The 18,511-nt window shown below is 31.1% G+C and overlaps 2 protein-coding genes across 2 annotated transcripts in view; one reads left to right on the top strand and one right to left on the bottom strand.

Annotated features, from left to right (window-relative positions):
* LOC143055597 (uncharacterized) overlaps positions 1-18,511 on the bottom strand; it is a 445,604-nt gene that overhangs the window by 166,820 nt on the left and 260,273 nt on the right. The gene's annotated exons all lie outside the window — the stretch shown is intronic.
* On the top strand, positions 996-13,986 carry LOC143055593 (glutathione S-transferase 1-like). The gene is made up of 5 exons (XM_076228753.1): positions 996-1,172; positions 10,853-10,948; positions 12,239-12,354; positions 13,087-13,191; positions 13,668-13,986. The coding sequence occupies exons 1-5, from the start codon at positions 1,037-1,039 to the stop codon at positions 13,839-13,841; spliced, it is 627 nt and encodes a 208-aa protein (XP_076084868.1). The 5' UTR covers positions 996-1,036; the 3' UTR covers positions 13,842-13,986.

The raw sequence follows: 18,511 nt of genomic DNA, 5'->3' as shown, positions 1-18,511 counted from the left end.
TAATTATATATGGTATACGTTCCGTTCCGTACGAATGTTAGATATAAGTTTATAAAATATAACAGTACTAATTTCGTTTAGCTGCAGACCGTTATATCAAAACCCCAAGACAAATTATTCGTTTTTATATTGTTTAATCGGCTTAACTAAAAGTGGACACAAAAAAATAAGATCATATTGTAGTTTCATTTTTCATTGTTCATATGTGCTCTGGAAAGGGTAAGCAGATCCTGCTCAACATGTGGCACCCGTCGTGTTGCTTATGTGATAACAAATCCGGTAAAAAGTCTAATTCGGTAGGACACATTCATTAAAAGCAACAGCGTGGAGCTCGAGACCCTGTATATTTCCATAGGAATGCTCTAAACATTTACCTTTAAGGAATGACTGTAATATTTTTTCTGTCTTTGAAGAAATAACATAAAAAATTTGGTGCACACTGAATAACGCGCGTAGCGGGTTATTTAACAGTGTGCACCACATGTTTTATGTTATTTCGAATAGACAGAAAAAGTATTACAGTCATTTCTTATAATTTAATTCTAAATTCCATTTTAAACCGTAGAAATTATGAAAAAACGTTGATGACGTCACGGTCACATGACTAAATTATGTCTATGGGCTCATAACAAAATAACGTCAGCCAATCAGAAGACGCGTTACATCAAAAATTAAATTATTAAAGAATAAACACATCGATATCAAATAACATGTAAGATAAAATAGCATTATTGGCCATTATTTTGAACATTACTACAATCTTTAGTTAGGACCTAATGTTTATATATATAATTTCAATACCTTTGATAGTCTATAAAAGGTATATTCCCGTTTTGATAAAAAAAAGAAATATCTATAATAGATTTCATCGAGATACGTTTTAGGTAAAAATTCAGTAAAAGTTATTATAAAGGTAATTGTTCAACGTCAGTATTTAGAACATTGTTTTTATGCGTATATATGGCTTCGTCAGTCTATTGACGCCTTTTATTTTTGTTTAAGCCATCAGAAGATAACATCTTATCTTACATTCAAAATGCCTGCTAAATACAAACTTTCTTACTTTGAAGAAAGAGGGAGAGCTGAAATTCTTCGTCTTTTGTTTGCTGGAGCTGGTCAGGAGTTAAAAGATGAAAGACTTACGGGCGATTCATGGGCAGTGTTTAAACACAGTAAGAGTAATTTCTTAGTATATATATATTTATATGTATCTGAAGCCAAAATATATGTGCGTTCCTTTTTTCTTAATCACTATATACAAATTTTACTGACATTTTTGTATTTGAACACCTCAAATTTGAAAGTCTGAATACCGATTACGTTATACCGATCATTTAAATTCCTTCCTTGGCTAAGACGTAGAACAATAATTAATACCAAATACCTTCAGTTTATCTATTGAAACAAACATTAAAACCATAGTCGTTTATCTACAAATTGTCATTGGTATCGGTATAAAACAATCGAGGATATCGAAAATTACTATAAAATTTTATATATTTTTCTTAAGTATATATATATCTAGGTTGGAATGTATTAAAGGGGCACTAGCTACCAGATATGTAGAAAATTTATATTATGATTTGTTTTGTTCAATCATTAAAGAAAGAGTTATAATGAAATAATTATTCGTTTTAAGCAGCCAGTTTGGTTCAATTTTGTCAAAATAAGCTAATAAATATTGATGATGAATTATTCACCTGCAAGTAAAAATTCCATCTCATTGCATGAATCCGTATTCATGTAAAAGAGGGACGAAAAATACTAGAGGGACTGTCAAACTCATAAACGTTGATTTAACCCCTTAGCAAAAGATGGATAAAGCCTAAATTGTCCGTGTAAAGTTATTAAAAGGAAAAGAATGTCAACATTGAAAGTGAAACAAAGGTTAATGATTTGATTGACTGATTCGGTCCACAACAAATTATTATTATACAATTAAAAATGATGATATGAAATTCAACAGACTATGAAAAATCTAGATGCAAGAGTGGTCTTATTTATTTATATATATATATATATATATGTTTAAGTCTATATCGCTTATACATATGGTCATCTGAGTTGTTCGGGGGTCAACTCGATAGTTAATGAGATGGCGTCTAGACTAAAATACACAATAACGAAGCTACATATTATCGAGCTCACGACCTGTAAACTGTTTATTTAAGACTTCAATAGTTCGGATATTTGTTTTACATCGTATCAATCAAATATGATAATTTGAGTGAAATGGGTGAACATGAATTAGACAGCTAGTGCTCCTTTAAATATACACGATGTATACGAAGTCAGAAAATAATTGATTAGGTCCCAATAATTCTCTTTATTTTTTGGTAATTATATGAAACCAATGTGAATCTTTTTTTTTAAAAGTGTAAAGTGCGAAAAGTTTGAAGAAGCTACTTGTAAATAGTGTTTAGCATTACAGCTTTGTGTTTAGTATATTTCATTGAATACCTAGAGGAAAGGTTGAGGGGGTGAACTTGCTTGTTCTCTGTAGTTTTTATTTTTTTCTATTGAAAAGGAGAAGTTAAGGGGGTTCGAGGATATAAAAATTTCAGAAAAAATAAATATTTATTGTTCACTAAAAAATGTATTAATTACCTTTAGTAGTTATAACTATATCATATGGAACAAAAATCATTCAACAAAATCAATTTGTGTCGGCTCCAGATGACTTTGAAATGTATATACATGTATTATTGAAAAAGCTCCAAATTATCTCCCTTTAGTGCATAAATTCCAATTTGTTGGAATAAAAATTGAAATATCTTTTTTAACTCATCGGTGACCTATATTTTTATTATAATTTTCAAATAAGCTGTACTTAAACAAATCTTTTGTAATTAGTTCAACAGAAAAAAAGTACCTTTACAAAAACGTATGCTTCTTTCGAAGGCAGATTGTAAGCGTAAATGAACGGTGACCCCATTTTGTTTATTTCATTTTTTCCATTAAGTATAAGATAAAGTTCAATTATAGAAAAATTTAGCGAAATCCTACATTAATTAAAAAAATTGGTTTATACCCGCAAGCCCCGGAAACAGTTTGAAATAATGCCAATTGTTTCCCCCAAATGGCACCTTCTTTATTTTCTAATTTTAAATATTTGTGAAGTAGTGATTATATTAAGCATTTGATAAGAGAGATTATCCTACTGAGTCATGGATACGACGAAATGCAATATCATTTATCTATGTACGTAATTCAATGTCTCATTATTCAAATTAACCGAAATGTTAGTCACACATACTAGTATACCATATCATGTATGCATGTCTCACATATACTATGACATGTATGATCATTGTAGAAATACTAGTAACTGGGATTAAGTGATTTAGTGATGTTTCCATTTTGAACTTTAAAATTGAATGACTTATTACTTAGCCGTATTTGGCACAACGTTTTGGATTTTTTTTATCCTCAATGCTCTTCAACTTTGTACTTGTTTGGCTTTATAACTATTTTGATATGAGCACCACTGATGAGTCTTATGTAGACGAAACGCGCGTCTGGCGTACTAAATTATAATCCTTTTTTTTTTTTTTTTTTTTTAAATTTGATCATACTTTATTGATAGTTTGACATTTGTTAGTGGATACATCAAATACCGGTACCTTATCCCGACCTCGTTAACCGTTAGTAGCATATAGTCAATTTGGTTAGTATTTGTTAGTTTTTTTAACTGTAATATATACATTTATAAATCATTGTAAATTATAATATCTAACTAAAACATTATCAATATAGAATGATCAATAAATCTGAATAGATAAAAAAAAAAAAAAAAAAAAAATATAAAGAATAAATAAATAAAAATCATAGAAATTTCGTATTTTGGAAAAAGCAAAAAAAAAAAAAAAAAAAAAAAAAATTAAAAAAATTAAAATAATAAATATATTTTACTTACAACATTCATAATGTAGCTTGCAGGATTTATTTATTCAAATATTTGCATACAGGCAATAACTTAGAGGAACATACATGTAGTTATAAACATAGACAAAACATCAAGCATATATATAAACCAACATATAACAGTATCAAATCATAACATAGGTGGCGATGTGGATAAGGAAAGAAATGTACATAAAAATAATTCCGGTACATGATGTACCAATTTTTTGATAATCAACCTAGTCTTCTAAAATTGGAAGCCAGGGGTCCCAGCAGATATTGGCCATATGAAAAGGTTTTCTTTTAAAAAATAAATTATTTTCTAGTGCCAGAGATTCTTTGAGGTAGTTTTTATGTCCTGTAAAATTTACCTTTTTTTCACATAGTTTTGTTCTGTAAATATAGAATTTTGTCAGGAGTATTATTAAGTTTTTTATCATATTATTTCCGTTGTTACCTAATTTACCAAATAAAATAATATCTATATTAAATGGAATCAATATTTGTGTTTGGTTATAAATCCAATCACCAAGTTCAATCCATAAATCTGAAATTTTATGGCATGTCCAAAATATGTGCTCAATATCTTCAATAGCTTCATTACAGAAAGTACATTTATCTGATTGTTTTAACTTAATTTTAAATAAAAATTCATTTGTGCCTATGATTCTGTGCACTATTCTGTACTGGAACCAATGTAGTTTAGAGCTCTTTGTGGTGTAGAAAGACATATTATGCACTTTTTTCCAATCAAAATTTTTATTAAATCTTAGAGACCATTTATCTTCACAACTAGGCCTTGTACTACTTTTTTCTAAGAAAACATTATACATATCTTTTGACCCTTTATTTGACAAAAAAAATGTTCTAATATTATTCGGTAGAATTGGTCCATGAACTTTATTAAGATTTTCTATAGAGATATTATGTTTAAGAGAATTTTGATATGATTTTATTGCTGATATAACGCCATTATAAACTAGAAAGTTAGATTTAATTTCATAAATATTTTTGCATTGCTCAAACGACATTAATTTACCCTCATTATCTACCAGATCATTAATCAATAAAATACCATTATCAGCCCAGTCTTTATAGAACACACTTCTGCTACCTATTTTAATATTTCCATTATTCCAAAGTGAATCTGTTAAAAATTCTTCTTCATTTTTTGGTTTAAGTTTATGAAGCATTTCTGTCCATGCTTTAAAAATCTCTTTCCAAAAGGGGTTTTTACATTTGTTTGGCGGGCCTAGAAATACTAGTTTTTCAATATCAATATTTTCTGTGCTTTCTATAAGCTTTTTGAGTTTTGTATTGTTTTTTAGCAACCGTCGGACCCACGTTAATTTTAACCCTTTTATATATTCTTCAATATCTAACATTTTCAGCCCCCCAAATTTATGTTCCAGACATAATATTTCTCTTTTAATCTTGTCAGGTTTGTTTTCCCAAATAAATGAATAGATTGTACGAATAAGTTGTTTAAGAGTAGTATTGCATGGTGTTGGTAATGTTAGAAACAGATGATTTAATTTCGAAATAATTAGTGTCTTGATAATTGTTATCTTTCCCACTGGAGTAAGTGTTTGTCTAGACCAAATATTGATTATATTTTCAATTTCTTTTATTTTAGGATAATAATTCAAAGATTCCATTTCTTGCAAATTGACAGAAAAGTTTATTCCTAATAGTGTAAACCTACTGGAACCCCATTCCAATCCCCACTTTACACACATGGTGTCTTGACTGTATTTTTTCTTTCCTATCCACACCACCTTTGTCTTGTCTAAGTTCATATGGAGACCAGACATTTCAGCATATTTATGTAATAAGCGGAGAGTTGCGTCAAGGCACTCTGGTGAACCGTCAAGAATAATTGATGTGTCATCAGCATATTGAGAGATCAAATATTCAGTATCATCTATTTTAATTCCCTTTATATCTTTATTTTTTCTAATTAGTATTCCAAGTATTTCTGCACATAAAAGAAATATATAAGGTGATAAAGGATCCCCTTGTCGACAACCTCTTTGAATTTCAAAGAATTCAGATAAAAACAATTTTGAGAAACTGCAGAACTTATATTTTTGTAAAAGGTTCTTACCCATTGTTTTATAGAGGGGCCGAAATTGAAAAAGTCTAAAACGTCTTCAATGAAATTCCATGATACAGAATCAAAAGCTTTTTCAAAATCTATGAGAAGGAGCAGTCCTGGTAAATCATTTAGTTCTGTATGAAATAATATATCGTAAATAAGACGAGTATTCTCCCCTATAAATCTACCCGGAATAAAGCCAGTCTGATCACTGTTAATAATTTGAGGTAAAACTAATTTTATACGCTCAGCTATGTAGCTTGATGCTAATTTATATGTAGTATTTAGTAAACTTATTGGTCGCCAGTTTTTCATGAATTGTCTCGGTTTATCTCCCTTTGGTATACAGGTTATAATACCTTGTCTTTGAGTAATTGATAATTCCCCCTTTTCGTAACCATTAATTATAGACCGAAATACAAATTTTCCTATATCTATCCAAAAAAACTTGAAAAATTCATTTGTGAAACCATCTGACCCAGGGCTTTTTTCATTTTTCATTTTTCGCAAAGCAGTTGTCAATTCACTATAAGTAATTTCACCCTCCAAAGATTCTCTAATGGTATTATTTATTTTTTTAATATCAGTATCAGGGATTTCATTGTTTAGGTTAACATTATTCAAACTTTCTGTTTTAGTATATAGCCTTTTGTAATAATTGTTTGCTTCTTTTAATATTTTATCTTGCTCACTGATAGTGTCCCCTTTTTCATTGACTAATTTTGGAATAGTTTTATTTATAAAATGTTTAGTTTCTATATTTAGAAAAAAGTTTGAAGGTTTTTCTCCTTCTTCTATCCATTGGATTTTGGATCTGATGTAGGACCCCCTCATCTTTTCTTGTCTTAATACTTTTAGATCAGTTTTCTTTTTTTCAGTTTCAATAAATATTTCTTCTGTCAATATTTGTTCTTCTAGTTTTTAAATATCTTCTGATAGTATTCTTTCTTTTTTATCTTTTTGTTTCTTCCTAAAAGAAGCATACGAAATTGATTTTCCTCTAATTTCTGTTAATAAAGTTTCTAGAAAGAGTTGATCGTTTATAGTAAATTGAATTTCTAAGTCATTTATCTTTTCTAATGTTTCTCTCTTGTATACTAGTGATGCGTATTGTTCTTTAACTTTATTTATGGTCTCTTTAACAGCAGCTGAATATTCAATGTCATGTAAAAGTGAATTGTTAAATTTCCATAGACCTTTACCAATTATAAAGTTATTCATCTTTAAATGTAACATTATTGGGGAGTGATCGGATCTATAACTGTTGAGAATGCGTATATCATGTACATGTTGATTAAGGCCTTGCGATATCAAAAAGAAATCCAATCTTGCTTGTTTAATGGGATTATTTTTTCTCCATGTAAATTTTTTTAGTTCAGGGTACAATTCCCTATAAGGATCTGTTAAATCATAATTTTCTATTATATTTAAAACTTTCTCTTTGGCTTTTAGGTTATTTACATTTTGGTAATTATAAGTATCAAGATTTTGGTTTTGGACTAAATTGTAATCTCCAGTTATTAAAACTGATTGGTTGTTCAAGTCTTCTATTGTATCACTTACTCTAGAATAAAATTCAGGTGAATCTTTATTTGGACCATATAAGCTTATCAAAGTTATTCTTTTTCCTTCAATTTCAATATCAATTCCTAACAGATTTCCTTGATCATCTTTTTTTATCCTATATATCTTGTATTCAAAGTTTTTGGTAAAAAATATTGCTACCCCTCTTTTGTTTGTTGCAAAAGAATTGAAAATACAGTCTCCTTCCCATAGATTTTTTATTGATATTTCTTCTTTTTCTGAAAAATGTGTATCTTGTAAACAATATATGTGGCAATGTTTTGCTTTAAGATAATCAAAAACATCTCTCCTCTTCTCCTTTGAATTTAAACCTTGACAGTTGTATGAAACAATTTTTATACCACTATCACTCATTTATTCAATTTTATTTTTATAGCTGAATAATAAATACTTGAGATTTGATAAGAGTATTGCGACCGTCTTCTCCCATAGTGTTTTATATAAGTAAGTGATAATGTAACTCTGAAATGTCTGATCTCCTCTACCTTGTCTGCATTAATTGCCTGCTGTATCCTAAATACATCATAGTTTCCATACAATAAGTAATACTGTGTCAAAATGAAAAACAAACAAAAAATAATAAAAAAAAAAAAAAAAAAAAAGAAAGAAATTTTGAGATCATAGTGTAAATATCAAACATCTAATAATAATTAAAAACAAATTACTATTGTATTGAAGAGTAACCTATCCACTTGTGTTCAAATATTTTTTGATACAGAAATACTGTGTACAAAGGGAGATAAATCTATTTAATTTAAATTATAATAAAAATTATCTCCATTATATAATGTGTTTTCATATCAAAATCTAAATGCATTAAATATACACTGTTTTGGTTGATTTAAGTAACTTTTTATTTCATTTCAATTCAAATGAGTCAGACCGAAAGAAATAGTGAGTTAATGAAGACAATAAATATGTGTATATTTAGTTTTTGCTTTCAACATGTACAAACAGACAAAACAAATGTTTGATTTTCAATAAAATCAATAGATTTGTTTTGTTTATATTGTTTATGTAGTGTTAACATTTTCAGGATTTTGCAAGTGTTTATTTTTTTCTTAATACACTTCATGATATTTACACCATGAGCACAGGAAAGCATGTATATGTAACTAATAATTAATAGCAGCTAATCTAAAAGCTCTTGACATGTACAAATTAAGCTTCAGTCATGCACAAATTAAGCTTCAGGCAAATCAACACAAATAAAAATCATATTAATATAAGCTAAGCAGTAAGCAGTAAGCACTAAGCAGTAAACACTAGTAGAAAACATAAAGCATGTACGTTTGATAGGGCTACACGATTGATTCTCTTTTAAAAGAAATAAAATTTAAAATTTCGCAATAAATTTTCAATTATTAGTACTATATGTTAAGCCAGCTTCACTTATACATTCAAGTCATTTGTAATAATCTCACCTTCTATCATGGTATTATTTGAGACAAGATAACAGAAAAAAATTCTGTCCCATAAAGTTTCATTAGAACAAGGCTTCTAATGATGAATTTTGTGTAAATTTAACTGTTTTACGGTTTCTATTATCGGGTGAGTACTGACCTTACAACCAGTCATTTAAGCGTGAGAAGAAAAAAAATGTCGCTAAGCTTTAAAATTTGGAGACTATATAATATGGATATATGACATACATAGGTTAACCTAGTATCCTATCTTGGCTATTTTAGTGGGGTAGGAAAACATTTCTGTTTTACCGACATTACATGCTGGAAAGCACTAAAAATAAAAATATTAAGCTGTAGCAAACAAAAAACGCAAAAAAAAAAGCAAAAAAAAATCCCCAACATACACACATCACAAAAAAAAAAAAAAACAACAAAAAGCAGAACATTAACACATCTATACTTCCTGCTATGTCACACCCTAAAAAATATTAAAGTATTAAATATACATTTTTGTATATTTGTTTATGAATATACATATTTATACCGAACAAGTAAATATACCAAAAAACAGAGATACATATATATAATTTGTGTACTGTTTGTTCTACATGTACAAGTATTGATCAGACACAACTGATGTCTTTACGGACGTTCCAGACATCTCGTGCATTTAGACGGGTTTCTAAAACCAAGTGTACACCTCTTGCTCTTATCCTTGTTTGTAGTTTTTCTTTAGTCCTGATGTTATAAGCTATTATCGCAAGATCGTTACGTGCCTCTTTCATAATAACAGGGAGATCATCAACAATTCTTATCCTTTTTTTTGCAAGTTTGTAAGCCTGAGCCATAATACATTGCTTGTCGTCATAATGCATGAACCTTACAATAATTGCATCAGGGCGTTTTGTACCGTCAACTGGAGCTTTAGCGGGAATCCTATGTGCATTTGCAATAGGGAAACTGTCGGCTTTAAATTTTTCGATACCAAGATCTTTAACAAATAAGTTATCAATCACTTCCCAAATTATAATCCTTGTACCTTTGATAACTATTATTTGAAAGACAAATTCACTTGTTAAAAATATAATACATTATAAACAGATAACAACGAACACATACAATGTACAATTCACGTTTTGTTTTCACAAAGACATTATTGAGGCGTCTTACATATCGGAAAATAAAGCAAAAGTCCTACCAGTGTGAGGTGATTGCTTCCCTTCGAGCATTTACTTAGTAGTAGATATTTAATCGGTCGTGAGTGTTTGAGACAGGGAAGTTCTACTTATTTCAGTCGGTTCGAGTGCTGCCTTGTAACACATAGGTCCATAGGTGGAGTCCCTGTAGACCTAAGGTGATTTTGAATGTAGAATCATGTTCTCCGTTTACACCAGATTGGAATGGATCATACATTTGTAAAATATTTTTTTTTTAAATTTGTAAAATCAAAGCAAATATTTATATCGAAAAAAGAAGTGATTTGATTACCAATGAAAAAGTTTTCACCAAGAGCAACTGATGTATTATACGTTAACAACTATATCAATGGACAAACCCATATTATATAGTAAGCTATCAAAGGTCCTGAAATGACAAATGTTTTAAAAATAAATGCAATCCAAACGAAATTAACGTCCCGATTAATGTACAAAACAGTATTCAAATATAATAAACATGATAAACAGCAACAAACGACAACCACCAAGTTAATGCATTCGACTTGGAAGAGGCACATGCAGAATATGGCGTGGTTACACATACTTGCTAGCGCAAAACCATCCCCTTTCCCGGGACAGTGGTGTAGCAGTACATCATATTAGTACAAACTATTAATAATTTTATGACTTTACTATGATTTCAGAAACACCATATGGCCAGATGCCTCTGTTAACGGTAGATAATAAAACAATAATTAACCAGACGGGTGCCATTGCACGGTTCATTGCTCGTGAATTTGGTAAGTTGTTTGTGCTTTTATAAAACTAATCGGCAATAGCTCATCAAAGAATTACAAATGGCACCCAAAACTACTATCCCAAACACAAGATTAGTAAAAATGGGTTCTATCAATACAAGTATTGGGAAAGCAGTTATGCAATTGTACAACTACATCTTGATTGCTCATCAATGTACCGTTCTGTTAGGTATAATGAAGTTTGAAGTTTGATTCTGCAAGACATCAAGTGTAATACCTTCAAGTTGGCCCTGAACTTCACATCAACAATTTTTCAAGATGGATAAATAATTTTTACATATGCGTTCACCATCTACAATTATTGAAGTTGATTGGTTCGATCAAATTTCTGTCTTTATACTTTGGTAAACCATGTGATCAGAATTAATTTCGTACCATTAGTCTGACGAGTTATATTGCAATCATTGTACGAATTTCGCAAGTAGTCAACATCGGATAAATCTCTGAAGGTAAAAGAACGTCTTCGAAGCGGTCCATTAATTCAAATGTCATACTTATGATGAAATTCACACAAAAGTTGTTTGAACACGGCTAGGTCATACCATAGACTTGAAAATTGTTATTTGTTGCTTTTTCATAAAGTATTTGACATTTAGGAGTAATATCAAAGACTGGTGTACCGATTTGGAGGCAGAATGATCTATGTGGGTAGGGGAGTATGTCCTCGTGGGGATTTTTACCTTGTTGACTAGTACGTTGAAAGTACGACGCAACGTGTCGGTCTTGAACTGAGCAGGTTTTATTTAAGGAATGACTGTAATATTTTCTGTCTATGAAGAAATAACATAAAACATTTGGTGCGCACTGAATAACGCGTGTAGCTTCTTAATTCCATTTTAAACCGTTAAAAACCATAAAAAACCGTTGATGACGTGACGGTCACATGACTAAATTATGTATATGGGATGATAACACTGTCAGCCTATCAGAAGACGCGTTATATCCAAAATTAAATTATATTCATATCATCGATTTATATCATGTTCTCGTCAAGAATGTGCAATTAATTTTGCTACTGAACGTTAAACAGCCATCCGATGAATGATTGGAACATGCCAAACCCCTTCCAACAATGGATAAAAATGGGCCTTTGAGCAGGTGTAAGACAGATAGAACTTATAGAATGGATATCAAGAATCCCTGTAAAGTGTATAGTATCTTCCAGCTTTGTATTTTAACTTTTTTGCATTGGAAATTTGTACATGTACTATTAGAACATACATTTCTAAATGCAACAACACAAATTCTATAAATATTGATAATTTGAAATAGGATTGTACGGTACCGATAACATGGAAAGTTCCAAGTGTGACGTCATCTTTGAGACCTACAATGACGTGTTCACAGAACTTATAAAAGTGTTTTTTGAACAAGATGAAGCAAAAAATGTCAGTTTTTATATTAATAACAATGATAATAATACAAATACATGTAGTTCGTTATTGTTATATACGTAAACAAGATACTTGTGAAAATATAATTCAGAAGATAACATTTAAACAGTCAACAATAGATATTACATCAACAAATATAATCCTGGACTTTGAACTTTAAATAACTAAAGGAATTATCATGATTTCAGCCGTACAAGATATAGAAACTGTTACAGCTTACATATCAATTGATTTGTATGTACTTAAATCCAGTGACAAATATTGCATGCATGTCAGGACTAGAAAAAAATGCACATTTGCAGGACGCAGAAATCATTTATAGAAACAACACAAAAATGTCTGAAAATATTATGAAATAAATAGCATGAACTTTAGAAAAAAAGGAGCTAGATGAACCGTGTTTTTACATAGATGGTATCAAGTACATTTTTCTACAGTTATTTGGAAGTTCATTTTATCTTCAATCATTGTTTGAGTAGTTAGTTACTATTTTTTTCTTAAATTCACACTTGTTTTTCATTGTTCGAATAAAAAACTTCTGTTTCGAACATGTCAGGACAATATGTACCTACGAGACTTTGCATAAAGACCACACCCCTACCATTCATGAACATAGCAGGAACATTTAATGAATGCAGCATTCTCTGATTGGTTACTAATTGATGAATGTATTTATTTGTTATTTTCTAAGTTATGAATGAAGCGGATTTGATCTTTTTTTTTCAGGCAGAATATGGTAAAAAATTGAATACAGAAGTTTTACCAAAATATTTCGCTTTCATGGCCAAGTTATTGAAAGAAAATGGTGGAAAATGTCTAGTAGGATCTAAGGTAACAATTATCACTACTTATTGGGGAAAATATCTAGAAATATTATGTACATATTGATATTTACAAACTAATAGAATAGAGAATGCAAAAGGAGAATGTTTCAAAGAGATTAAACCAAGACCAAAGAGCAGAAATCAGCCCAAGGCCGACAATGCGTCTTCAACACAACGACGAAAATAACGGACAGAGGCGGGTTTATGGCTTGCCCATAAACAGTCATCTATACTAGTTCAGCGAAATGAACAAAACACTTATTTCTAAAACATACAAACGAATCAAAATTAAAAAAAAACACTCACACGACTAACAAAAGCTAGAGGTTCCTGAATATGGACAGGCGCAACATGTGGCGGGGCTGGAAATTCACCTATTTATATAGACAATTTGGAATATATAAACACACAATAATATAGTGACACATAGTATTTAAGGAAAATTGATATTGAAATAATTATCTTTCTGTTTTATATTTGTAGCTTTCACTTGCAGATGTTGCCTTCTTTGACATGCTAGATAAAATAACCGGAAGTAAAGTTATGGGAGCAGATTTATACAAAGACTTTGCCGAAATCAAAAGGTTTTTCGAAAACGTGCAGAAATTGCCTAAAATTAAAAGTTATTTAGACAAGCGACAGCCATCTGACTTGTAAATATACCACTCATCATCTTCATTTGATATGTGTGCATAAACATTAACATGTTTATATGAACAGTGGGCTGATGTATGCGAACAAATCGGAGGAGACCTTTATATTGTATTCAAAAGAATAATTACGTTCTTTTTGTACTTTTTTATTTAAAAAATTGGGATATTCTTTACATTATTTACATTTATTGAACGTTCATTTTGTTCTTGTTTATTGTAATAGTTATTGAAATGTTTACAATTGCAATTCATTGAAATGAAATACATAAAATATACAATGTTGTAGCTGTTTCAATGAATCGATATTATCAATTAAAGTACATTGTATAGAGAGTTTTCGCACAAAAAAATACACACACACACATGTACGTTTGTTTTGACACATGTCTGTCTTCCGTGGGCTTATATGAGCCTGATATCAATGTAACAGCGGCGTTTTCATTTACAAGTTGTCAATGTTAGCGTAAAATGCGCGCCTATTTCCAAAAAAAGAAAATATTACGTTGCAATGCGTTTGGGATGTTGAAGATGTTTTATGACCACCAATGAGTCAATGGACCAAAATGATGTAAATGATAACACAAGCACAACTATTATTCACCGTATGACCCCTAACAATGATCAAAACCTATACAGCATAACAAGCTTTCCAGTGTATCGACATGGCAAAGTGAATGAATACAATCGAAATGAGAAAATAAAATAATCGCCTGACGTATGAATCATAAAACTAAAAAAGAAATAAGTTATATGCAAAAAATGTGGAGACAACTCTCCACCAGCGACCAAATGGCATAGAAGTTCTCGCCTATAGATAACCATACAGTCTTCAGCAATGAACAAAAAACATCTCCCATTGCCAGACATGCAATGAACCGATATGGAAAACTTAAAGGCTAAAACACGATTGGTGAAAATAAGACACGCAAATGGATTAACAGTGATTTACGGTCATATTGAGTACACAATCCCAAACAAACTTCAGCAGGTCTGAAATATTTTGTGAATGTTCTCTATGAAATCAAAAGTGAAAAATAACATTGTATGCATCAACATATTCGCAAAAAAAGATGCATATGATGAGGGGGTTCTATGTGTAAAGACGATGATACGTAAATTCTTACGTTCAAAGTTTGCCTCCAAGCGAACTAAATTAATTTGACGAGCGCCAGTTTTTCGTCCAACTGATCATGACGAGGTCACGTGTTTCGTGACCGTAAAAGTAACCAACTGATTTATGAACAAAACAATACGCGAAATACTATATAAAAATAAGAAAATTTTATATGAATTGCAATGATACAACTCTCCACCAGAGTTCAAATGGCAAAGAAGTAAACAACTATAGGTCGACGTACGGTCTTCAACACTGATCACAATCAATTTTACATAGCAAGATAAGTTATGCATTGACAGTGGCAAATAAAAAAGCAATTCAAACGAGAAAAAATAAACCAAATACAATATAAATGATTGCCAATGAGACAAACGACGTAGAAGTATAAATATGATCTACAACAATAAACAATATCCACTTAATTACAGCTAGGAGTCTGTTTCACAAAACAAAATTATGACTTAGAGTGAACGTTTGAATACTGAATGGTTCATGTTTGTTTTTATACCATTATCAGAGAAGAATATGTTAGCCTATAACATGTACTCGCGACCTTCAATATGTGTGCGTGACCGTCAACATGTATGCGAGCACCCAACCCTCTCACACGTTAAGTTATTTTTCAGCACAATCATAAGAACAGACAATAAAAATCATTTTAAATGTTTTTAAATCAGATCTGCAATCAGCACACAAAAAACATTTAGAAAAACTGCAAACTAAAAGGACCATTTTGACTGTTATTGCCACACAGAAGTGCCACTTTTTATTGTCATATAAATTCTACTTCACACATCCTTTCATAACCCTCACCAGTACGCGTTCTTAATTCTAGTTTCGCCGAATAATTGGAATTTGAAGAATTTTCTGATTTGCATATAACATCTTTGATACCTAACGCGAAAGATGACCAATAAGAGGAAGGGAGTGATATGGGTTGTTCATTTCCCAAATCCCGTTTTTTGTTAGTTGTTTCCCTTACCTCCGAATTTATCGACATTCTCCTTATTTAAATCATACTTTAAAACAAATTAATGTAGTTTTTCCCCCAAGTCTAAATATTGGCTTACAATAAGATAAACAAAAAGTACAATCGCCATAAACCTACGTTTCTCTTACGTAATCAACGTGGACTAACCATTATGTTATGCAACAGCTATCAATTATTTTCTATAATAGAAACAGTCGTATATCGTTTCCGTAAATATAATTCAAGTCTAAACTTAGTCTTGTAGAGGGTTTATAGTCTTGATAAGATAACATTTCATAAACTTGATAAAGTCATCAAGATAAAAACCATTAAATAAAGATATCTTTACGTGACATTTTAATGTCTGTCGTTTGATTATTGGCAGTTTGCCAATAACAATTATTTTTCCTATACGCGACAATAATAGTCTTTAGTGATCATTTTTTTTATGAAACATTGCTAGAATTAAAGAACAAATATAAGTTTGCTTTAGAAAAAAAAATGTAGGTTCTCGTTGCTTTTCATTAAAAAGTATTTTGCCTATCAGTTTTGCTCTCGAAAACATGCGTCTCAATACAGCGTTTATGCGTGTTTTCATCCTTGCAACATACGTGTATCTAGCTTAACATGTTATCTGTCACCGGAAACAAGACAAAAGACAGGGAGCCCGTATGCATTCATGTCGTTATTTATTTGTGACGTCTAGTATTGTTTGTTTTCGTTACCAGAGCACATAAGTTCATTCTAGAATGTAGGCCGAGATTGTCTTCTTTTTTCAGTATTGTGTTTCATTGACTGTATTGATATGTTTCTTTTCTCTTTTTCGTAATGTTGTTTATCTTTCTAATTATGGCACCCTCAACGGAGTTGGGGTGACATATTGTTATTCTACGTTTCTTTTTTTTCTTATTATGGCACCCTCAACGGAGTTGGGGTGACGTATTGTTATTCTACGTTTCTTTTTTTTCTTATTTTTATTATTCTTCCACACATTTTGTCCATCGTGGTTCTAAGAATTGAGTGATCCAATGTTGTTGGAACTATAACATAATGAGGACCCCCATTTGAAGTTGTGCATCTGACTCTGGAATTTTTTTAAATGGCCGCCGTTTCCATGGAAACTGCAAAAAAGTGAAAAAAAATTTAAATTCTAAATCTTTCATTATAAGACCTAGCTGGATGAAACTTTATGGAAATGTTCCTTGGTATGCCTAGATGTCAAGACAATATATAGAAATTTCAAAATGGCCGCCATTGTCATGGAAACAGGGCGAATGTTTAACATTGAGCCTATGGAGAAATACTTAAAAGCTGCATTCTTTTTAAGAATATTGCATAGAGATAACTGAAACTGTTTTGATTCATAACATGACATATGGCAATGAGATGTCTGCTTTTAGAATTTTGGAATTATCTACTGTAACCATGGAAACAGCAATAATGCCCAAAATTTCAAAAAAAAACCAAAATGCTGCAAACTGGATGAAACTTGACAGAAATGATAACTGGCATGGGCAGAGTTGCATTTTGAAGTTGAAATTTCCAAAATGGCCGCCGTTACCATGGAAACAGCAAAAATGTCCAAAATTTCAAAATGCTTCAAACTTAATGAAACTTTACAAAAATTACAATTTGCATGTGTAGATACGCTCTTTCACTTTGGAAATTTCAAAAGGCTGCCGTTATCCTGGCAATGGGGGGACGAGGGTGCCATCCGTTATTGCTAGCAATTACAAATCTAGTTATGGCACCCTCAACGGAGTTGGGGTGACATATTGTTATTCTACGTTTCTTTTTATTCTTTTTTTTATTATTATTTTTCTTCCACTATTTTTGTCCGGAGCCGTTCTCAGAATAGAATGGACCAAAGTCAATGGAACTATGGTATAATGTTGACCACCATACGAAGTTGTCCCTCTGACTTTGGAATGGTCAAGATGGCCACCGTTACCATGGAAACAGCAAAAATGCGAAAAAAATCAAAGTGTTCCAAAGTGGAAGAAACTTCACAGGAATGGTAACTGGCATGTGCTCATTTACAGTTTGACTTCGGAATTTTCAAAATGGCCGCCGTTACCATGGAAACTGCAAAAATGTCAAAAATTTCAAAAAGCTCCAAAATTTATGAAACTTTCAAAAAAATGTTAATTTGCAAGTGAAGATGCACTCTTTGACTGAGGAATTTTCAAAATGGCTGCCGTTACCCTGGCAATGGGGGAAGGGTGCCATCCGTTATTGCTAGCAATTACAAATCTAGTTATTTTTATTATTCTTCCACACATTTTGTCCGTCGTGTTTCTAAGAATTGAGTGACCCAATATTGTTGGAACTATAACATAATGAGGACCCCCATTTGAAGTTGTGCACCTTGCTATGGAATGGTAAAAGATGGCCGCCGTTTCCATGGAAACAGCACAAATGCGAAAAAAATCAAAGTGGTCCAAACTGGAAGAAACTCCACAGGAATGTTAACTGGCATGTGCTGATTTCCAGTTTGACTTTGGAATTTTCAAAATGGCTGCCGTTACCATGGAAACAGCTAAAATATCAAAAATTCTAACTCTTTAGTTATAACATCCAACTGGAT

Source organism: Mytilus galloprovincialis, chromosome 12 (assembly GCF_965363235.1).
Source record: "Mytilus galloprovincialis chromosome 12, xbMytGall1.hap1.1, whole genome shotgun sequence".
Lineage (NCBI taxonomy): Eukaryota > Metazoa > Mollusca > Bivalvia > Mytilida > Mytilidae > Mytilus > Mytilus galloprovincialis.
The sequence above is the reverse complement of the archived record's forward strand: the minus strand, read 5'-3'. Positions and strand labels throughout refer to the sequence as shown.